This window comes from Hibiscus syriacus, unplaced genomic scaffold (assembly GCF_006381635.1).
Source record: "Hibiscus syriacus cultivar Baekdansim isolate YM2019G1 unplaced genomic scaffold, ASM638163v2 tig00112350_pilon, whole genome shotgun sequence".
In the NCBI taxonomy this organism is placed as follows: Eukaryota; Viridiplantae; Streptophyta; class Magnoliopsida; order Malvales; family Malvaceae; genus Hibiscus; species Hibiscus syriacus.
This window is the reverse complement of record NW_024063311.1, coordinates 340,995-360,936: the sequence shown is the minus strand read 5'-3', so window position 1 is coordinate 360,936 and position 19,942 is coordinate 340,995. Positions and strand designations below refer to the sequence as shown.

At 33.6% G+C, this 19,942-nt stretch overlaps 5 protein-coding genes across 5 annotated transcripts; 2 read left to right on the top strand and 3 right to left on the bottom strand.

Annotated features, from left to right (window-relative positions):
* Positions 1–913: 913 nt before the first annotated feature.
* Positions 914–1,891, bottom strand: LOC120178464 (RING-H2 finger protein ATL2-like). Its single transcript, XM_039184300.1, has one exon. The coding sequence runs from the start codon at positions 1,874–1,876 to the stop codon at positions 1,199–1,201; it is 678 nt and encodes a 225-aa protein (XP_039040231.1). The 5' UTR covers positions 1,877–1,891; the 3' UTR covers positions 914–1,198.
* Positions 1,892–4,033: 2,142 nt separating this feature from the next.
* On the top strand, positions 4,034–4,812 carry LOC120178456. The gene is made up of 2 exons (XM_039184296.1): positions 4,034–4,232; positions 4,320–4,812. The coding sequence occupies exons 1-2, from the start codon at positions 4,146–4,148 to the stop codon at positions 4,773–4,775; spliced, it is 543 nt and encodes a 180-aa protein (XP_039040227.1). The 5' UTR covers positions 4,034–4,145; the 3' UTR covers positions 4,776–4,812.
* A 2,221-nt stretch (positions 4,813–7,033) lies between these two features.
* Positions 7,034–9,177, bottom strand: LOC120178454 (dynein light chain 1, cytoplasmic-like; the record flags this gene model as incomplete). The annotated part of the gene is made up of 4 exons (XM_039184294.1): positions 8,985–9,177; positions 8,692–8,794; positions 7,542–7,565; positions 7,034–7,077 (listed from the first exon to the last, which is right to left on the bottom strand). Coding segments are annotated over exons 1-4 (360 nt in total), but the record flags the coding sequence as incomplete, so codon positions are not given.
* Positions 9,178–11,759: 2,582 nt separating this feature from the next.
* LOC120178491 lies at positions 11,760–12,779 on the top strand. The gene has a single exon (XM_039184320.1). It carries the CDS (start codon positions 11,774–11,776, stop codon positions 12,713–12,715), a length of 942 nt encoding a protein of 313 aa, XP_039040251.1. The 5' UTR covers positions 11,760–11,773; the 3' UTR covers positions 12,716–12,779.
* A 2,736-nt stretch (positions 12,780–15,515) lies between these two features.
* On the bottom strand, positions 15,516–19,274 carry LOC120178490 (protein pleiotropic regulatory locus 1-like). The gene is made up of 17 exons (XM_039184319.1): positions 19,011–19,274; positions 18,863–18,887; positions 18,642–18,762; positions 18,350–18,431; positions 18,153–18,218; positions 17,782–17,863; positions 17,535–17,627; positions 17,379–17,442; positions 17,200–17,285; positions 16,978–17,079; positions 16,743–16,826; positions 16,542–16,602; positions 16,388–16,454; positions 16,201–16,278; positions 16,039–16,103; positions 15,877–15,954; positions 15,516–15,787 (listed from the first exon to the last, which is right to left on the bottom strand). The coding sequence occupies exons 1-17, from the start codon at positions 19,142–19,144 to the stop codon at positions 15,615–15,617; spliced, it is 1,461 nt and encodes a 486-aa protein (XP_039040250.1). The 5' UTR covers positions 19,145–19,274; the 3' UTR covers positions 15,516–15,614.
* Between the last annotated feature and the right edge of the window lie 668 nt (positions 19,275–19,942).

Here is a 19,942-nt window from a genome sequence, read left to right as displayed (position 1 = left end):
TCTCTCACGACATCACCTGCTCTCTCCCCCCGTTCTTACCATTGTAAATCCCAAATAACAAAGGCTTTGGGTCAATATTTGGCTAGTCCCGCGCCAAATGGTGAAAGGTCGATGGGTGGTCAAATGGCCGACAATTAATGTCGTTAGTGTTTCAAACGGCCGGCCGAATAGATTTAAGAGATCGAGTCTCACGGAGGGTATTTCATAATTCGAAGGTCTCCACGTAAATTACTCTAAACATGACGTTGGGAGCAACCTACTATCCTACTTCCCCCTTACCCCATTACATATGAGAATAAGGGTCAGTTAATTTTCTTTAATGTTTCAGGGGTTAAAGTTTAAAATTTTAGGGGTTAAGATAACCGTCGATTACTAAATGAGCGATCACAAATGAGGTGGTCGTTTGTATGTGGCTGCGACTAGGGCGATGACAATAGTAACGGATGGTGTTTGGGGTTAGAAATTAAAGTTTTTAATGTTTGGGATTTTTTTAGATTTAAGAAAATTTTGAGGTTTTTTAAAATTATATTTTTAAGACTTTTATTGTAAATAAAAATTTTAAAATTTTATAAACACAATATGTGTCATTTAACGAAAATTTTTAATGATAATTACATCTGAGACATTTAAAATAATAACATTTATAACATTAAATACTTATATTGATCGAAAAAATTAGACATCTAAATGAAGAAAAATATATATATTAATTTGAATAATTTTTTTGTATTAAGTCTATTTTCTAAAAGTCTTTTCAAAATCGTGTTATCTTTTTAAACAAAACTCGAAACAAAATAACAAACTATATATATATATATATTTAAACTTTTTTTAAAAAAATATATATTAATTTAATCAACTTTGTACATAAACGCAAAAATATCTTACAATCAAATATTTCCGATAGTCAACAACCCAAAATCTGCCACGTGTACTTTCACTTCCTTCTTCTCAGATAACCTACAGCCTGAGTGGACCGTCTCGACAAGCTAAAAATAGCCACGCGGCTAAAACTTATTTCTCTGAATCCCTACCCGAGTCAACTGTGAATTTGCCGAGTCTCGTCTACGCCTCGCTCCATATCCGACTCGGAAACGGTCGCGTTTATTGGTGAAGGGCAAGGACTCATCGGCGATTTATAAGATTGACTCGACCCCGAGTCACACCCACTCGACTTACCTATGAATCCTTCGATATTTCATTTAGGGACCTCAATCGACAATTTCCTCCCACACCCGAATGCCGACGAACCAGCTGGTTTATCCTCGTGCTGACACGTGGTACACAAGTCGGATCCTAGATTTCTTCCGGATTCTCCGCCCGACTGTTCGTTAATTGTAATAACGAAGTCTCCCGGGTTGTCGGACACGGGCACGGACTCTTCAACGGAGGTCCGACAAAGAGGACACGTGGAGTGAGAGTGAAACCATATGTCGATACACTCCAAATGAAAACTGTGGTTGCACTTGGGCAAGACCCGACCCGATTCGTTCTCTTCGAATTCCGACAAGCAAACGGCGCATTCAAGGAAGGAATCCGGATGCGTTTGAGAGGAGAAGGTGAAGACGGGGAGCGACTTGAGAACACGCGCATCGAGGCCGCGAGATAAAGCGACGGTGGCGGGGTTCGCCTCGTGGTCGACGTAGAAGACGATCTGGGATCGGCGGCGGCGGCGATTGCGGAAATGACGGCGGCGAGCGCGTTGAAGGGACCAGCGGGCGTAGATATGGAGGGCGAACATGAGCACCGCAACGAAAAACAATACGACTATTGCGCTGAGCATGATTTTGCCCCTCAATGCGTAGCTGCTTCCGTTGTTATTGTCGTCGGGAGGGGAGCTAGAAGGGTTTCTTATTCCACCGTTGTTTCCACTCATGGCTTGCAAGCTTTTGTTTTTTTGGTGCTGTCTGTTTGGTTAGAAAGAAAATGGGCGGAAAAGAAAGAATAGAATTGGGAGGATAAAAGGAAATAGAAGCAAAGGAAAGTTCTTGAGAGTTTCTTAAGTAAAGGGCTTTGAATTTCCTTGCACCTGCCATTTCAGTCTACCACCAGTACGTCAGCTTTGACGCGGGATTTTGTTCATTTACTTCAATGCCCCTTTATGTTTATTGTAGCAGGCCACACTAATCCAACATTTAGTTGTAGTTGTTGGGGATATGATAATTTGATTCTAATTTGATGGGTTTATATTTCATAAAGTTGGAATTTTTTTTATAAAAAAATATTTGGGTCGGATTTTGTAAATAATGAGGTTGGTTAAGATCGAATTTGATTTTATGATGAAAAATTCCTACTCAACCTAATTTGGAATAATATTATATTTTATATATATATTTAGGATAATTGCTATAATACTCTTTTATCTATATTTTTTTCAATTAAGTCTTTATTTTAATAAATAAAAATAAGTTTTTATCTTAAAATTCATGTCGAATTTTAGATCAAATAAAACTTCTTTAAACTCAAATCGATTAATATTCAAATGAAGATGTATATTTTTGGATCGATAAAAAATTCAACCTACAAAAGGATAAAATCGATCCAATCGAATCATAATTTTGGATTTGATATTATTATGATTATTATCTAAATATATTACTCCATTTGTCCCATTATTTGTGTCATATATTGATTATGCACATAGTTTTAAGAGATACATTTAACTAAGAGAAATGACAAAATTATCTTTAAAAAGTGATTGATAGATTTAATAGATTTATTTTGATAAATATAAAAGAGTAGTACATGTAAAGGTAAAAACATAAAATATGGTGTTTTATTTGTTGATTTTTCTAATAAGATATTTTGAATGAAATAATTTTATATTTAGTGAGAGTAACAAATAATCTACGAACAAGTATTAGATGTAGACATGTGGTATTTATTTTGTAATCTTAAAAAACAAAAAATTCAAAACTTAAAAATATTTCATTATAATAATTCATTAATTTCAAATATGAACTATGAAATAGGTATACTTATAGTTTTGATCTCTGTATTGTATTCAAATTTCAGATTTAACCTATGCACCTTAATTTAATATAACTTAATATTTTTATTTTTTTATAATGTGGTTAGTTAGTCCACATACTTAACACCATTAATTGTTTTTACTTAAATTTTATTAAAAATTAACTATTTGGTCTACCAATTAAATTATAAAAATAGAGAGACTAAATTATATAAAATTAAAATACAGTAACAAAATCTGATATTCAAACATAATAAAGCTATCAAAACCAAAATCTAATAAAAAAATACAATACCTCATCCATAATTAAAAATATCAAGGGCACGTCATGCTTTCACGTGATATTTCCATTCACATTTATCAGAGAATTCAATTCACTACAACATATTTCACAGATAATGCTTTCCCTGTAATGAAGAAGGGTTGGTACTTGTTATTCAAAAAGTGCTTAAACTTTATTATAAGTCATTGTACTATATCAGAAAGTTTATTTTAATCTTTATATTATATAAAGGTATATATTAATATCTATTTGTTATAATTAATTGATCTAGATATTTTTGTTTAAACACCCTTAAATTCTCTATCAATTTCAAAATTAAATAAATTAATTTCTTTTAAAAAATTGATCATTATAAAAATAATAATTAATCCACTTGTATTTTTAATTTGAAATTAAGAGGTATATAAAGCAATAACAGATCTAGAAATATTTTTCAAGGTGGACACATATGTATTAATAATTAAAATATTCATTATTTTTTTACAATTACTATAAAATTAATTATATGATTTTTTTAAACAGAATGAGATGATTATAATATAATATAAATTTAAAAGTTATTTTTAATATATTAATAACATACACATAACTTATTTATATGACTGTTTGAATTCGATTTTTAAAAAAAAATATTCTCTTTTATTATTAAAATTAATAAATAAATTTAATTTATGGAATATGATAGCCATAATTTTCAATAAACTCTTAAGTTTAAATAAGTAGCAGGCCCATCTCAAATCCAAAGGACTTGCCACTCTCCAAAGGCAATTCCCACCTTGAGTCCCCCACTCCTAAAAGCCAAAATTCTCTTCCCTTCCTCTTATAAACTTACCCAAAATACGATTTCGTCGGCAAAATTTTCATACCCAGAGAGCAAAAAGAAGAGAAAAAATGTCAAACAAGTCCCCCATCTTCCCCATGACCGGGCCTCAACACTTCAGTGACTATGGCTTTGACCCCCAAATTGACTATTTTCAGGTCCCCCATATTGACTGTGGCTTCCATTTTTATGATTCTTTGTTATCTTCTTCACTAACCCTTTTTCATTGTTTTTCTTAAGCCCAGGTTTTGGAAGAAGCAAGGAAGTACAAGAAAGAATCGTCATCATCGAGATCCATTGATTCCCTTCACTTCAAGCTCCAGAAACCGTTATCGAAAGACGAACAGTTTTACCGGAAAACCAACAATCTCAAAGCCAAGAACAAGAAGAAGCGTTGGTGGTGGAAAAATGCTCTCTTTTTCTTCAAGTGGAAGAAATGGGGTAGTGGCGGTGGTCTAGATCTCGAGCTCGAGCCCGACGTTCATCTAGCCAGGGCTCGAGCTTTCCGAGCTTCGATGTCGGGACCGGTTTACATAACCGATAGCCGATGCTGTTCGGGCTCAACCACTCCATGTAGAATCACTAGCCGCCCATCTTCAGGTCCATTGGAGATTCCATATTTGAGTCTTAGGGAACTTAACATGGAGCAACAGCAAAGGGTTTCCACTTCTGCTGCAATGCCTATATATATGGTCTCTTGAGGAATCCATCTTGTTTTTAAGGTCCATTTTAATGGAGGAATACAGCTTCATCCTCCATGATTGTTGCAGCAAAAGCTTGTTTGATTTTTATGCAATGTGTTGACTGAGACGCTTCAGCTTTCCCCTTGGGGTTTGATTAAAAGTGTTTTAGTTTACTATCAAATCTTAGAAATGCACAAAAATCAATGGTTTTCTTTAGAGTTTATGGGGTTTCAGAATTCAGATTCCACTGTTCCTTTAAACAATGACCTTTGATGGATGTAATATAAAGACCTGTTAATATCTTTTGCGTACTCTTTGTTTATATTCGTTTTCTTTTTGGGTTAGTTGCACCGGTAGCCAGTTACATATAAAAATTGGCTTAAATATATAAGAAGTGTCTAATATATGTATTCTCTTTTAATTTAGTGTTTAACGTTTATTTTGTTTTAATTTGATGTATAATATTTTATTCTGTTACTCAAAATGGGTTAAACCGTGACCTAACTTTAGTTTTTTTAAATAACACGTGTTACAATCTCGTAATTTTAAAATTTATTTTTAAAAAATATTAAAAATATTATTATATTTATAAAAAAAACTCATTATTAGTTGATCCTTATTCCCATATGTAATGGGGTAAGGGGATGTATGATAGTAGGTTGTCCCCAACGTCAGGTTGAGAGCAGTTTCCGTGGAGACCTCCAAATTATGAATTGTCCCCGTGGGACTCGATCTCACGACCTCAAGGTTAAGAGCTTTGTATTCTACCAACTGAGCTGGACGGACAATTAAAAAAAACTCATATTTCTTTTAAATTACAAAAAACCTCAAAATCTTTAAAACCTCAAAATCCTAACCCTAAACCCCCCTCTACCACACTTTCATCGACCACCGCCACCGGTGTAGTCCTTGTCATCATCCTAATTATAAGTCGTCGTCAATTGACAGTCAAAATAGCTTGGGATTGTGATTTTCATCTTAGGGTTCGCGGGGTATAAAATATCGATTTGTCGTAGATCAACCATTGATCAGTCACGACTTCATAGGGGTTTTGGTCGTTGGGGGAGGTGAGGTCAAGTGGAGCTTTTTCGATAGCAAATGGCAATGTTTGACGTGGGTTTTGGGGTTGAAATGAAGATTTTCAAAATTTTGGGGTTATTTCAAAATTTGTGTTTTCTTTTTAAAAATATATATATAATTTTATTTTTTAAATTTTATATAATTTTTTTTAAATTATCAGATTATGACACGTGTCACTTAACAGAGAAAACTAATGTTCCGTCACGGCTTGACCCATTTTAAGTAACATAATAAAACGTTAGACACCAAACTGAAAAAAATAAACATTAGACACTAAACTGAAAAACAGGCATAGGTTGAACACATTTAGTATATTTAAGCATCTAAAAATTTAATATAATCTTTAGATAAAAACTCACATCTATATCTATTTAGATTTTATTTTTATTATATAAAATAGGAAATTAATTAAAATATATATATAGAGAGAGATATATTATTATAATTATTTATAAATACATAAGTGATAATTATATTTTTTATAGTTCAAATAAAAAAATCATTCTAAACTCGATTCAATTTTTTAAAAAAATTGATCATGTTTATTGCTACGTGTATTTTTTTATATTTGACAAAATCATTAAAGTTTAAGTGGGTTATTTATTTATTTGTTGATCATGTTCTAATCAAGTTAATAATAATTAAATGAACATATTTGTAATTGATTTACAAAATTTTAAGGGACTAAATTAAATTATCAATAGAAAACATACATAAAAAACTAAAATATAAGATAATTTGAAATTTTCAAAAGATTTGACTACTCCACCCCCTTCGATCCATCACTAATTGGCCATAAACTACGACAAAACATTAAGCTTAAGTTGCATATTGGGTCTGCTTGATTATGGGGGATGAATTATGGGACCTAATTTGTCACATTGTTAAAATGATATTTTGGTTGAATAATTCGGTTTGAATTGATTTAACTGATAAATTTTGATGGAATTTATAAAAAAAAAGTTTATCAATATTTATATTTAATTTGAATTTTAGCATTGTGTTAAAAATAAATCAAATTATTTTTCACTTCATTGAAAAAAAACTTAATTAAATATTTTTTAAAAATCATATAAAATTAAATTAGATTTTTTAATAATTACTATAAGTTAGTAAAAAAATCTTAATTATTGATGGTTAAATTTTTTAACGATGAGTACTAAAATAAAAATAAAATATAACATTAAATATGATTTAAAAAGAATAATTGAATGACCAAAATAAAAATATAAGAATAGATAAGGTACTGAATATGCTTTTTTACCCTAAACTTTATTGTTGCCTGCACTGCTAACTTTTCCAGCCTGTTGATGTTTACGTAACTTGTACCATGCACATGGGATAATTTACATGGATTGGTTAAAACATTCTTCTGTGTCAAATACGAAGAACTCGGAACTAGAGGCGGAAAGATGAACAATGAAAAGCAGAGCCATAGATAGAGCATGTCGGGATTTTCCTAAAACATTATCTAAAGATCGATCGGCAAAAAGTCATTCCCACCGGCCGGAAAACGGGCCATTAGAATTAGACACATGCACACTTAAACCTACCATGTTAAGACATTGTGTTCGTGTCTTGAAACTTTTTAGTTTCACAGTTGGAAACGAATCGAGCTTCGACTGCCATGCCTGAATCAATCTCTTGGAGGTAACTAGAATGGAATGTAGTTAACGAGAGCACGACTTGAAATCAATCTCTTGAGAGTATCATGAGTTACGTATGAGCCTGCACCAAAATCCAAGAAACGAATATTAATGCAACGGAATGAGCAGAGCGTCATGCACAAGAAGACAATCTCTGTCTAAAGAACACAACTGCAAATGCACTTGTAGTAATTGGCAATTTATCTGGGTTGCCTACACAATTACAGAACCGGCATCGTGGAGTGCAGACTACAAATGTCTAAAGTACACTCCACGAAATCAGGAAAGAGCAGAGCATCTTGTTCGAGGGAGGAAAACATGGTTAATCAACCAATGCAACCCCCTAGACCGTAGCGAACAGAGAAACGCGTCCATGTAAAAGAATGTAATGAAGAGGGTGGACGTTAATGTATATTGTGCTGATATCAATGGAGCAAAGCTTACATGGAAATGTTCTAATGCATATGCATTCATATACATTTCACTTATAGATTCTGTTTATTTAGTAATGGCTAATGAGCATCAGATCAATACCGCAAGTAAATCAATGGTTAAAGAACGAAAAAGGTGTAGCCACAGACCGAAAGCATGCAAAATTCATAGAAGCCAGAGGGCAAATCAATTATAGTTCAATTTTACCCATGGAGATCTACTGGCCTTAGTTATGCAATAGAGGTTGAACCTTAATGCCATTGATACTAAATACATTCGGTACCACAGCCATCGGAGGTATAAAATTGCCAACCTAACCAAGTCCAGGTACGGCAAATGGATAAACTCACAACGATACGAAACCCTCCAACTGTGTATGGGTAGCATTAAGAATTTGTTTTAAAGTGGCATCACTATAGCTGAAATACTCGATTGAACATGAAAGTTACTAATCCTTCATCGAAAAAACCAGATAAAGTTCGAGACTTAAAGCTCTGGGGTTTTCTCCTTTCATCAAAAGCAATCAATCCAAGTATCCACAAGGACCATAACAATGAAGAAGCTAAGAGTTACATTACACTCCAAGAAGACAAAGCCAAAGCTTAATGCAATTTGATTCCAATCTCTAAGTATCCAACATCTACACTATTTAAGAAAAGCTAATGTGTATTGAAGTTATGTATCAATAAAGCCTAGATCTGCTCTAATTTAAACCAAAACACTTTATATTGAAAATTGAAGCTTTGAGATCAAATGTAGATGGAAAATTGGGTTACCGAAAGTGCAACCGACGCAATGCCAAGTAGGTCCATGTCTCTTATCGAATTCCTTCTTTATATACTCTGCTACATCTTTCTCTACATTGTTCTTCTCAAATGCCTGATCAAAAACCCAAAAGAACACAAAAAAAAAAAAAACCACTCAAAGTAAACAATTTTACAACAATTTAAGGCAAAGCTGGATCAAATGAACAGAACCCAGAAACGAGATCGAATCAAAAACCATGATAAACGACGATGAATTGATTAAAAATGGAAGCTTTGGAAGGTGAGAGTAAAAGATAACTAACGGAGATGGCTATATTGACAGCTTCTTTTTGCAGTTCGTCTTTCATATCGGCGCTTTTGATGACGACTTTCTTGGGTGGTGTTGAGGTAGCAGACTCGGCAGTGAACGCCGGAGAAAGCTTTCGATCATCGGTTGTCGGTTTCACCATCGGAGCTCCGTTGATGCTTCTCTTTGCTTCTTCAGAGCTCATTTTTCTCGATACGTGACTCATAGCACTCAATTTATGCTACATTTGAAAAACAGTCCTCACAAGTCACAAAAATCTGCAAACCTCCATCTGAAGGATTTCAATGCCCCCTGAAACTCTAGTAGCTTAAACCTCAAGCTCACATGCAGCCAACTAAACATCCAATGCGGACAAGAAAAACAAAGCAGAATACATAGAGATAAACCAGGCCATCACATACCAATACAATCATTGGCAAATACACACAGCCACAACGAATAAATTATAATCAAACAAATGCACAAACTGATGACCAGGTAATCATTAACACTTTTACCCGTACCACACTTTGTCTTGGAATCTGGTGACACCTTCCTTTGCTAAAGACTGGGCTTCAAAATTCAATTCTCTATAAACTGATCTCACCTCTACTAAGAATGACTCTTTATAGGCTGAGCATTTGTGTGCTAGTTCTAAGAAAGGAGAAGGGACTAACCTTGGGTTATTTATCCAATCAACGGGCACGCTACTATCAGATTCGATAGTCAGATTACGCTGTCCGAACCAACTGGAATCTGCGAACAGCATACATGCTTCAAGAATAGCATTGAGTTCCGCTTTCATTGGGTCTGAAAAGCCGAAAGATTTTGAGAAGAACAAGAGTCTGGAACCGTTTGTGTATTTTCCTTCTTCTTTAAGTTTTGGATTCAAATTTCAATACAGACTAAGAGTAATATTTCATTTCTGAACTAATTCTAAAGCCCAAAATAAAAATAAATTAACATCATAATAAAATAATCGTAAAATAAAAGGTAAAGACAAATTTAACCCTAACAATAAATAAATAAAAAAGTCAAATGAACAACTCTGTAGTGCTTTGTTGTTCTTGCTAACCTGTCCATGCAAATAAGCAACAAAAAATTTATTAAAATAAAGAAATGATTTTACATTTATTAAATGGGCATACATTTGTGCCCCAAAAGTATGAAATGTGCCCTAAAGGCATATGAACATATGAAGGACTAATTAACCTAATATTTTTCTTGTCCTTATCTTCAATTTTTAATTAATTACTACCCACAATCTAATTCTCAACTTCATGCTTCATTGCATTGTGATGAAGTGTTGAATTTGGCATTATCATGTTATTTAAATCCACACATAAAATTATGGGATTACCCATGTTATTTAGAGTTGCAATATAATATTTTAGCAGTTATGAAAATTTGATCGATTAATGTTCGATGATAGAATTATTCAATGGCTGTAAATTAAGATGTGTTTATTGACGGTTGATCCTCACAATGTATTGTTAGTTAACGTCTGACTCTTCGAGTTTTACGATTTTTGTCAATTTATTTATCTTCCGTGTCGTGTTCTTCTTGAAGATAGAGATATTAATACACCTATTTTTACCCGTTATTAAATTGTAGATTGAGTTAATTACACTATACATTCTTAGATTATGTTTCTCATTCTAAATTTGTCTTCAAATTTATTCTAAAATATGATCTTCATTTTATATCGATCCTTAAATTTATAACATTTTAAATTCATCGCTTATTGTCAAGGTTACGATTTAACAAAATTTATACTCTTTCTCGGAATATTTTTTCATCTATAAAACTCGAACATAATATCAACTATCTATTCATTGAAGTGAACAAACATCGAGATTTGATAATAAATGCAGCATAGTTTGATAGATATGGAGACCCACCAAGAAAATACAGTGCAATAAACTTGAAATGAATGGAGGTGTCGAAGAAGATGAAGAAGAAGACGACATATGGTCAAATCGAGCCAGTGTGGGGGCTTTGGTTTGGTCTAATTGTCGAACAGCCTTAACTACAAGTACTCACTGCTTTACCTCCCAAACATGTTTCAAGCTAAGACATGATTGTCTCTCCTATGGGGCCTAACACACACACACACACACAATTTTAATTATAATTATATATAACATTGGATAAGCTCAAAGCCTAAATTTCAATTACTCCTTTTTAACATATTCAATAACATTGAACTAAATTATACATAATTTTATTATAAGATAACTCTTTCAATTTAATTTTTTTATTCACAATTACAATAATCATTTAATCTGAATTCATCAGGTTTTGATATGACTCGACCCTATAATGTTATTTTCTTATTAAAAAATTGTGTTCGTGTTGGGTCAAGGTTTTTAAAAGATAAAATCAGGTCAAGTTCTAAATTTAGGTAAAAAATATCCTATCTAAATCGAAAATAATAGTTTATTTGACCTTTATATATCTAGTGATAATTGTTATAATATTTTTATTTATTTATTTAGTAAAATAAAAATCTGAAAAAAATTATAAAAAATATTATATCAATTATCTTTAGATATATTTAAAATTATAAGGTTTGAAATTCTTTACTCCAAAATCAACTGATATTTAGTGTAGTAGATTTTATATAAATAAATTAAATGTTTGCACGTGCTCCAGGGACACACACACTCTCTCATCTTCCCTTCATTAATCTGAATGCCATTATTTTTTTTTTCCATTTATTCTCTAATTCAATTACAATCTCTGAAACTCTATCTCTCTACTCCCACTTCTCTTGTTTTCATCTCTTTCACTTGTCCCTCTCCAATGGAAGGAATCAAAGGAGGAGGAAGAGTTGGTGTTGGTGTTTACGCTAATGACGATGACATGGCTGACGGTATGCAGTTTTGCAGTAACCATCGAAACAACAACAACGGAATCTGTGCTTTTTGCCTACAAGAAAAGCTTGGCAAGCTTGTTTCCTCTTCGTTTCCTTTACCTCTCCGTGCCTCGCCGTCATCATCTTCCTCTTCTCATTCTTTTAGATCCGATACTACTTCTAATGTTGTCGTCGATGATGGTAAAGAACATCATACAAGGCGGGCCAGAATGCCTTTCGTTTTAGCGAAGAAGAAGAATGATCATGATCGTGGACGTGATGGTGTTATGTTGAAGAGAAGCAAATCGACTGCAATTCCCAGGGGAAGCAAGAATGGTTTCTGGTCTTTTCTTTACCTTTCTTCGAAAAAACAAGACTGTGAAGTTAGTTCTATTCCAGCACCGGCAGTAGTAGCAGCCGCTGGCGGTGGTTCTGACGACGGTAATCGTAAGGTTTCAAGGTCTAGATCCGTCGGATGCGGAAGCCGGAGCTTCTCCGGTGATTTCTTCGAAAGGATCTCGACTGGTTTCGGAGATTGTGCACTGAGAAGAGTTGAATCACAAAGGGAAGGCAAACCGAAAGTTAGTTCTTCATGTTCATCATCATCGATGAAAGAAAGAGTCAAATGCGGAGGGATTTTCGGTGGGTTCATGATATTAACATCATCTTCTTCATCGTCATCATCATCATCGTACTGGGTTTCGTCTGCAACTGAAGATCACATCAATGGTAAACCAACAAACAGCGGCCATGGTGGCCGGAGCAAGAGCTGGGGTTGGGCTTTCGCTAGTCCCATGAGAGCTTTCACTAAACCTCCTTCTTCCAACAAAAACAACAACACAACTCCAAATCTGTCTGCAATCCCTTCATTGTTAGCCATTACAAACTAAAAATTTCGATTTATTCAAACTCGTGGGCCAGTGTCACGTATCGAACACATTACAAATTATTTTTTCTGGGTTTTTTAATACGTCTGCAAATTATCATGTTCTAGGAAGTTTCTTGCTGGTAACAATAATTTGTATTCTTTAGTGATGTATGTAATGTTATTGCATAAACTTGTAATTTTGTACCTTTTGATTAATGTTAATGGCAAAGAGATGATGTTTATTTTAATGTTGTGTGACAAGTTTTCACATGCAAACACATGCTTGTTGGTCTTAGACACATGAGGATAGATCTATTACATATAATATTTGGTTAATTCGAGTTAAATAATTACCATTAAAATCGATATTCGATATTTTCCCTCGAAAATTTTCCTCTCAATGTAGGGGCAGGAGAAAGGGGAAAAATATCTGGGAGGCAAGATTGAAGAAGTGCATGACTGCAAGGAGACAAGGGAAGAACTGCCGCTGCACAATGCGACACTGTTATTCAATCACAACATTAATTTTGTGGACCATGTTAGAAATTTTAGGTTTGAGCAGTTGTGTCTGTAGGGTATATATTGTCAATAGATTAATAAACTTCTAAACAAATACTACTTTATATTCATCTCATACTATCTAAAAAAACACAGATACTCACCTACAGGTAAAAGTATCATACATGTCCTTGGATTAAAGTGTGGATTGCATTTTTGGTGTTTATACTTTTATGTATAATAATCGAATACCTAAATTTTCATCGAGTAATTTAGATCGAATATTATATAAGTTTGTTTAAACATATATATCATTTTCAATTAAGTTTATTCCATTCACAACAATATAATTTAAATTTAAATATTATTTAAGAAACTTTATACGTCATCATATCATATCAAACATAATATTGGTTGATTTTTATTAAATGTATAAATTAGAAGGGGAAAAAAGAATAAATGAGCATTTTTATAATAAAACTATTAATTTTACCATATGGGCTCAATGAAATGACGTGGTTTCAGTTTTAATAATGGTAAAACTAGAGGGTTGGCATGTGGAGCTTGGCCCGTAAAATGATCAAATTATTCACAAGTCCTTTTAAAAATTATATAAAGTATATGTTAGTACGTGGGAAAATTACATTTTGTCCCTCTAAATTAATAAGATTAAAATTTAGTCCTTTAAAAATTATAAATTCATAAACTAATGCACTAATAAAATTATATTTTGGCTCTCATAAAAAAATTATAATTCGATTTCAGCCCCTTGAATCTTTTCTTTTAGCTTCATCAAATTTAACCTAATTGGATTCATTCCTTATTCACTACTAAATCTAAATGCGGTATCATTTAATTAAGCATATTTTACTCATTTTTTAAATGTACAAAGACGTGTTACTCTTATACGAGAGAAATATTATATCATGAACTCGCCTTATCACGTTTTTTATGATTTTGACCCAAAAAAATCACCCAACTCACTCTTTTTCTTCTATGTCACTATTTCACTCGTAATTAACTTTCAAATTACTACCAACTTCTATACTTGCATGAAAAAAGTAAAGATTTGTCAACAGATAAAATGACATGAAAGAGAAAAAAATGTGAGATGAATGATTTTTATAAGTTGAGACCATAAATAATGAGGTGAGGATGGTTCATATGAGAATTTTCATATACGAGACTATTAAAATACTTTACATTCGAGATCATAAATCATAAATTTAAATAGAGTGTATAACCCTAAAACTGTACAACGTACTCTTTTGAAACTTAAATTTCAAAATGATTTTTGGTGACAATTAGTGTATTTCCGACAAAACTCGTGCATGATCAAGTTGATTGTTGGAACGAAAGACATGTTTATGGCTATAAATAGGTTTCGTTTGGAGTTTTGTTCTTCGAGACAGGAATCTGGTTTTGCTTTTGGTCTGTTTCCATGGAGATTTATGGTTAAAAATCTGGGGCTATCCTTTTGTGGGGTTAACATGAAGAGATTAGCCTTCACATATACATTATTGATTCCCACATCGAACAACTGTTTCAATCTTTTTGTTGCGATCTTATCAGCATGGAATTATATGTTCTAACATGTTTATTTGCAATGTTTCTCTAAATCGAGTGATGGGAAATTCGAATTTCATAACGAAATTAATCACATGTTTAAGATTAGGCCATATCGACTGTCGGCATCCATTGATGTCTATGGAGAAATCTATGATTATAACCAAAGTCAGCAAAGCTGGGACTTTGAGATCCAAAAACCCTGAATTTTTTTATGATGGATTGAGTTAGTGAATAAAATCGTGTGATTGTCCATTAACACAAAGTCTTTTCATGATCCTCATATTATAGAGTATACTTGACAACTTTGTATTTTGGTGCAGGAACATACTCTACTGTGTCGAGCATGAACACTACCGCATCGAGTACGAGCACATCGAACCGGAAAAATGATATATTTTTGTGTTATCATAAAATTAACTTTCAAAATAGTGATGGAAAGAAGAGAGGATTTGAATAATGAAAGTAGACATGGAAAACGACATGACAAGTTGCTTCGTGGGTAGGTACATGCATATATATGGTATTGTCTTAGTCTTTTACTTGAGATTAGACAACACACAGCCTTATAATGCATATTTGATATTGTTGTTGGTATAATTTTCGAGTTTTTCAGATCAGTTGAGAGATCTCATCGTATATGAAACATGTAAATTTCTGTTGTCGAATTGCTCGAGTGTCGAAACTGAAATATGATCATAAGAGTTTGAATAATTCGATTTTTATCTCAAACTTTAAAAATAAAGCTCGAACTCGACTTCAATCAATAATACTAAACGAAGTGTTTTAACCTTGCATATCTCCAAACCTTTTACAACAGATGGATGGGGTAAGAGCACAAGCTGAAAAATGCGTGGCTAGAACCGACGGATATCCTTGGGTGGTTTGAAGTTGAGAGGATGAGTCTGTTCGGTTGCGGTTTCATCTTCTTTCCACATTTTGATTGTCTTGTCGGCTTCGCATGAAACCAATCTCGTACCAGTTATGTCGTAAGAGAGTGAGTATATACCCGCTTCACTATCCAACGAGCCTGTAATAACCACACATTGCATCGATCATCTTCCCACAGCGCAACAAACAAAAACTAGCCGGAAAAAAAAAGGATCCAGAAAAACGTACCAGGCTGCACAATTGTCTGAGCTTGCTGGAAATTGTGACCACTTCTCCAGTCCCAAAACCACAAACTCCCATTGTCACCTTCAATAATTTGGAAAGTGGAAATGATTAATGAAGATATTAGAGGTAAAAATTATCTGAAACCAAAAGAAAAATTATAAGCACCTCCGGTAGCCATGACACCATCCTCGTTGACGGCCATGGTATTAATTATAGTCTTTTGCTGAGAGCTGCTCGACAAACACAAACAATGATACGATGTTAGTTCATTAAGAACACAATAAGCATCTAGAAAGCCGGCTATGAAGTGAAACGTCTTTCACTTACAGCATATTGTGCAAGAATTCTCCCTTTGGAAGACTGAATTTCTTTATGTTGTCGGCTGATGCGGATGCAAAAGAATGCCTGACAACAGAAAGGTCGAGAAACTTTAAGAGCAGAGAATAGTGACATAAATTCAGCTAAAGCTCCGATTTTTCACATAAATTAATAAATAGGATCTAGGTCCACATACTCTTTAGGGTGTGGTGCCATTGCTCGCACAGACTTCTTATGATGTGTTAGAGTTGACATCGTTTTTCCTGCATATCGAACAACCAGTATGTTACAAATGGAAATAAGATAATGAAACAAAGCTGAAGATGCCATATAATACAAGTTCAATTTACCATATCTAAGGTCCCAGAATTTTATGGTCGTATCATGGGAGCCCGTAACAACTTGTGGATCCTGTAAAATGCAATGCAGAATTCAAAAAACATAATGCAGTTGAATAAAAGAAATTCCAATTAAGTTTCTAAAACCATCAAGGGATGAAATTTTAGCGACTTCTCCTGTTAAAGAAATACAAAGGAAAGAGATCATTGTACCGTGGGTCGAGTAAAAACCGAGCAAACGGTGTTATCATGCCCAGACAATGCAAAAATTTGCATCTTAGTTCGAATATCCCATACCTGAAATTTGTTGCTTATCAGATACAAAATTGATTTCATGGCTCCAAAATAAGCAAAACCATAAAAAATCCAATTACATAAGCAACTAAATTAACTTTTAGCTAAAGAAGACATTATTCCAGAGTAGTTTCTATGGAGATAAATTTCATACCCGGCAGACAGAATCACGTCCCCCGGTTAGCAAAATGTCAATAGTAGGATGAAGAGCCAAGCAATAAACACCACTCAGATGACCATGATAAGACCGGATAACCTATAGAAAAATTTATAAGCTTTAATAACAAGAATGATTCAATGGTGCAAGGGGATGAAAAAAATATTTCTCAAGTTTTTATCTGTTACATGTACAGAGCAATGCGTTTGGAGTTCTGACCTTGTTCTGTTCAAGGTCCCAGCATTTAACTTGCTTATCGTCACCCGCTGAAAACATATATGTGTGTTTGCTACTAACGGCAAGGCCTGTGAATAAAATATATATTTTCTCAATGATCCTAAATCCATGATTGATAACTATACACCACAGGGTGTTCACCCGGTTAAAGCTATCGATACCTCGTATTTGTTCAATATGTCCAGTTAACGTGAGCTTTAGCCTTCCACTTGCTACATCCCATATCTAGCATGTCAAAATTGATGCAAGACGAGTCATTTCTCAACAAAGCCGACAAACTGTCAAATCAAAATCTGTTTTAAGGAGCCAGTACAGACCTTGATCGTACGGTCTGCAGAACCAGTACAAAACCAGTTGTTACTTGGATCAAAGGCCACTGATCTCACCCATCCCAAATGCCCACTGATGACCTGCATTAATTACCCACTTATCAATGTCGGTTAATTTTGAGGAACTGAAATGCGAAGGAACAGATGTGAAATCTTCAATCTGAGGTATTCCGCTAATGACAAAGACCACTGGCATTTCTATCGTCTATCATGTCAAAGTGTAAGAGATTATCACCCTGTAGTTCTTCCAGGGACGATGCCATACGGGACGTGGCCACTTGCTCGGGATTCTTTCTATTATCGCAGAGGTTGTTAACCTGTCACATGAAAGAACCCATAAATCTTCAATCAACACATCCTATATCTGCAGGATATGAGTGGCATGCCAGAACAGAATAAAACTTAAATGGTTTCACCAATTCGCAATTCAGTTATAAATCATATGACCAAATAAATCCTGCCATATGCACAAGCCACAATGTATTTGAACACCTTCACTTAACAAAACTTGCCACAATAACAATGAACTACGAAACAATAACAATCACATGATTGAACAACTAATATAATTATCAAGGAGTCAGAATAACAAAGACAGTGACAAACCTTTCAGAAAAGGGAGCAGAAGAAGAAACCATGACAGTGCCTTTGCCAGAAGTACCAACATTGTTTCTGCGGAAGAAGAAATGGATTAAAGGATTAATCTGATTTTTAGCATTAGAATTAAAATCCACATCTTCCGTTTCATTGGAGAAGACAATAATAGAACCAGCACATAGAAAACTTGGAGCAAGAGAACTTACTGCATCTTTGGCTGCAAAGATGGACCGACAGCTAAAGCATTCGGAGTCCCTTCCTTTTGTGAATTCCTAGAATCTCCTGGCCCTTATCAATTAAACATTTACAGTTAAAAGCTAAACAAGTCTCAGAACAGAAAACAATTCACTAAAATATACGAAGTGGAGGAGACAAGCTGAAATCGAAGTATCTAACAATCAATTAGTGACAGTCTACTCAAACACAATCCAATAAACTTAGTTGAGTGAATTATCTAGCTAAAACCTTTCACCCTATTCAATCAAATAAGATTCTTACCTGTAAGAGCAAGGGCATTCGAAGGCGCCGAACCTTGACTCGAAGCATCAGCAGAACCATAATTAACTTGCCTCAAAGGTTGACCCGGTGCTGTTTTAATTCCACTATACTCCACATTTATCTATCAAATTCAAATCAAAATCAACATCAATTTCAAAAAAAAAAAAACTCATCATAACAAAGCCACTAAATAAGCCTAATATCAGACAAATTCGACTAACCTTGTGGCTCATGCGAATTTTCTTGCTGCATTCAATTAAAAATAAATAAAAACTTCAGTTTTCAAGTAGAGTTCAATGAAATTTGAGTAGATAAACAAATAAATAAAAGGGGAAAAACATTGTTTTTTTATGAGGATAAAGGTGAAACCTTTCAGGGTCAGGAGCAGCGAATTGACCATGGACAGGGCTAAAGAGATCAAGAGCACGCTTTAGGGATTTGAGGCTGAGCTTCTTCAATGACTGCGGCTCCACTGGCTCCATATCCAGCGTTTGCCCTGGCATTTCTTCCGATTTAGGGATTTGGTACTGGGGTTTTAAGTGGGCTAGAAAAGTTATGGTAGTGGTAAACCCTAATTCGCTTTCATTAAAAATCGAAGAGAGAAGTGGCTGGCGACGAGTAAAGCAGAAGCAGTACCGATCTCTTTAACCTCCACAGTCCGATACACCTACTGTTATATTACGGTATAATTGTGCTTTTAGTCCCCCTAATATATACTATACTAAAATTTAAGGCTTAATCCTTTACTTTTATTTTATATAACCTCCCAACCAAACTAATTAAATTAAGAGGGTAAACTATACCTATGGGAGATTTTAATCTAATTACTGATCTTTTAATTTTATCAGACTATTTTTGTAATTAATAAAATTAATATAATTTTGTATTTAAATTGAATTTCTTTCACATTTTATTAATTTAATGCTAATTTATTTTTATTAGAATATTAAATTTATTAAATTAAATTAAAGTTAGAACCAAATTGATAGAATATATAAGTAAAGATTAAATGTGTAATTATACTAATTTTGTTAACTATCACATTAGTTATTCCATTGAATGTTAATAATGACAGATGATTTGATTGACATCATTTAAATAATTAAATAATCTAATTAACAAAATCAAAAGATTAGTCATAAAATCCAAATCTCCTTATAATTAAATAATCACGAGTAAAGTCAATCCTCAATGAAATTTAATATTAATGAAATAAAATCAACTATTAACAATTTAACATTATAAGTTAGCAAGTCAAAGATAAGTTATAGAAGAGACTGTAGAAGACATATAAAACCTTA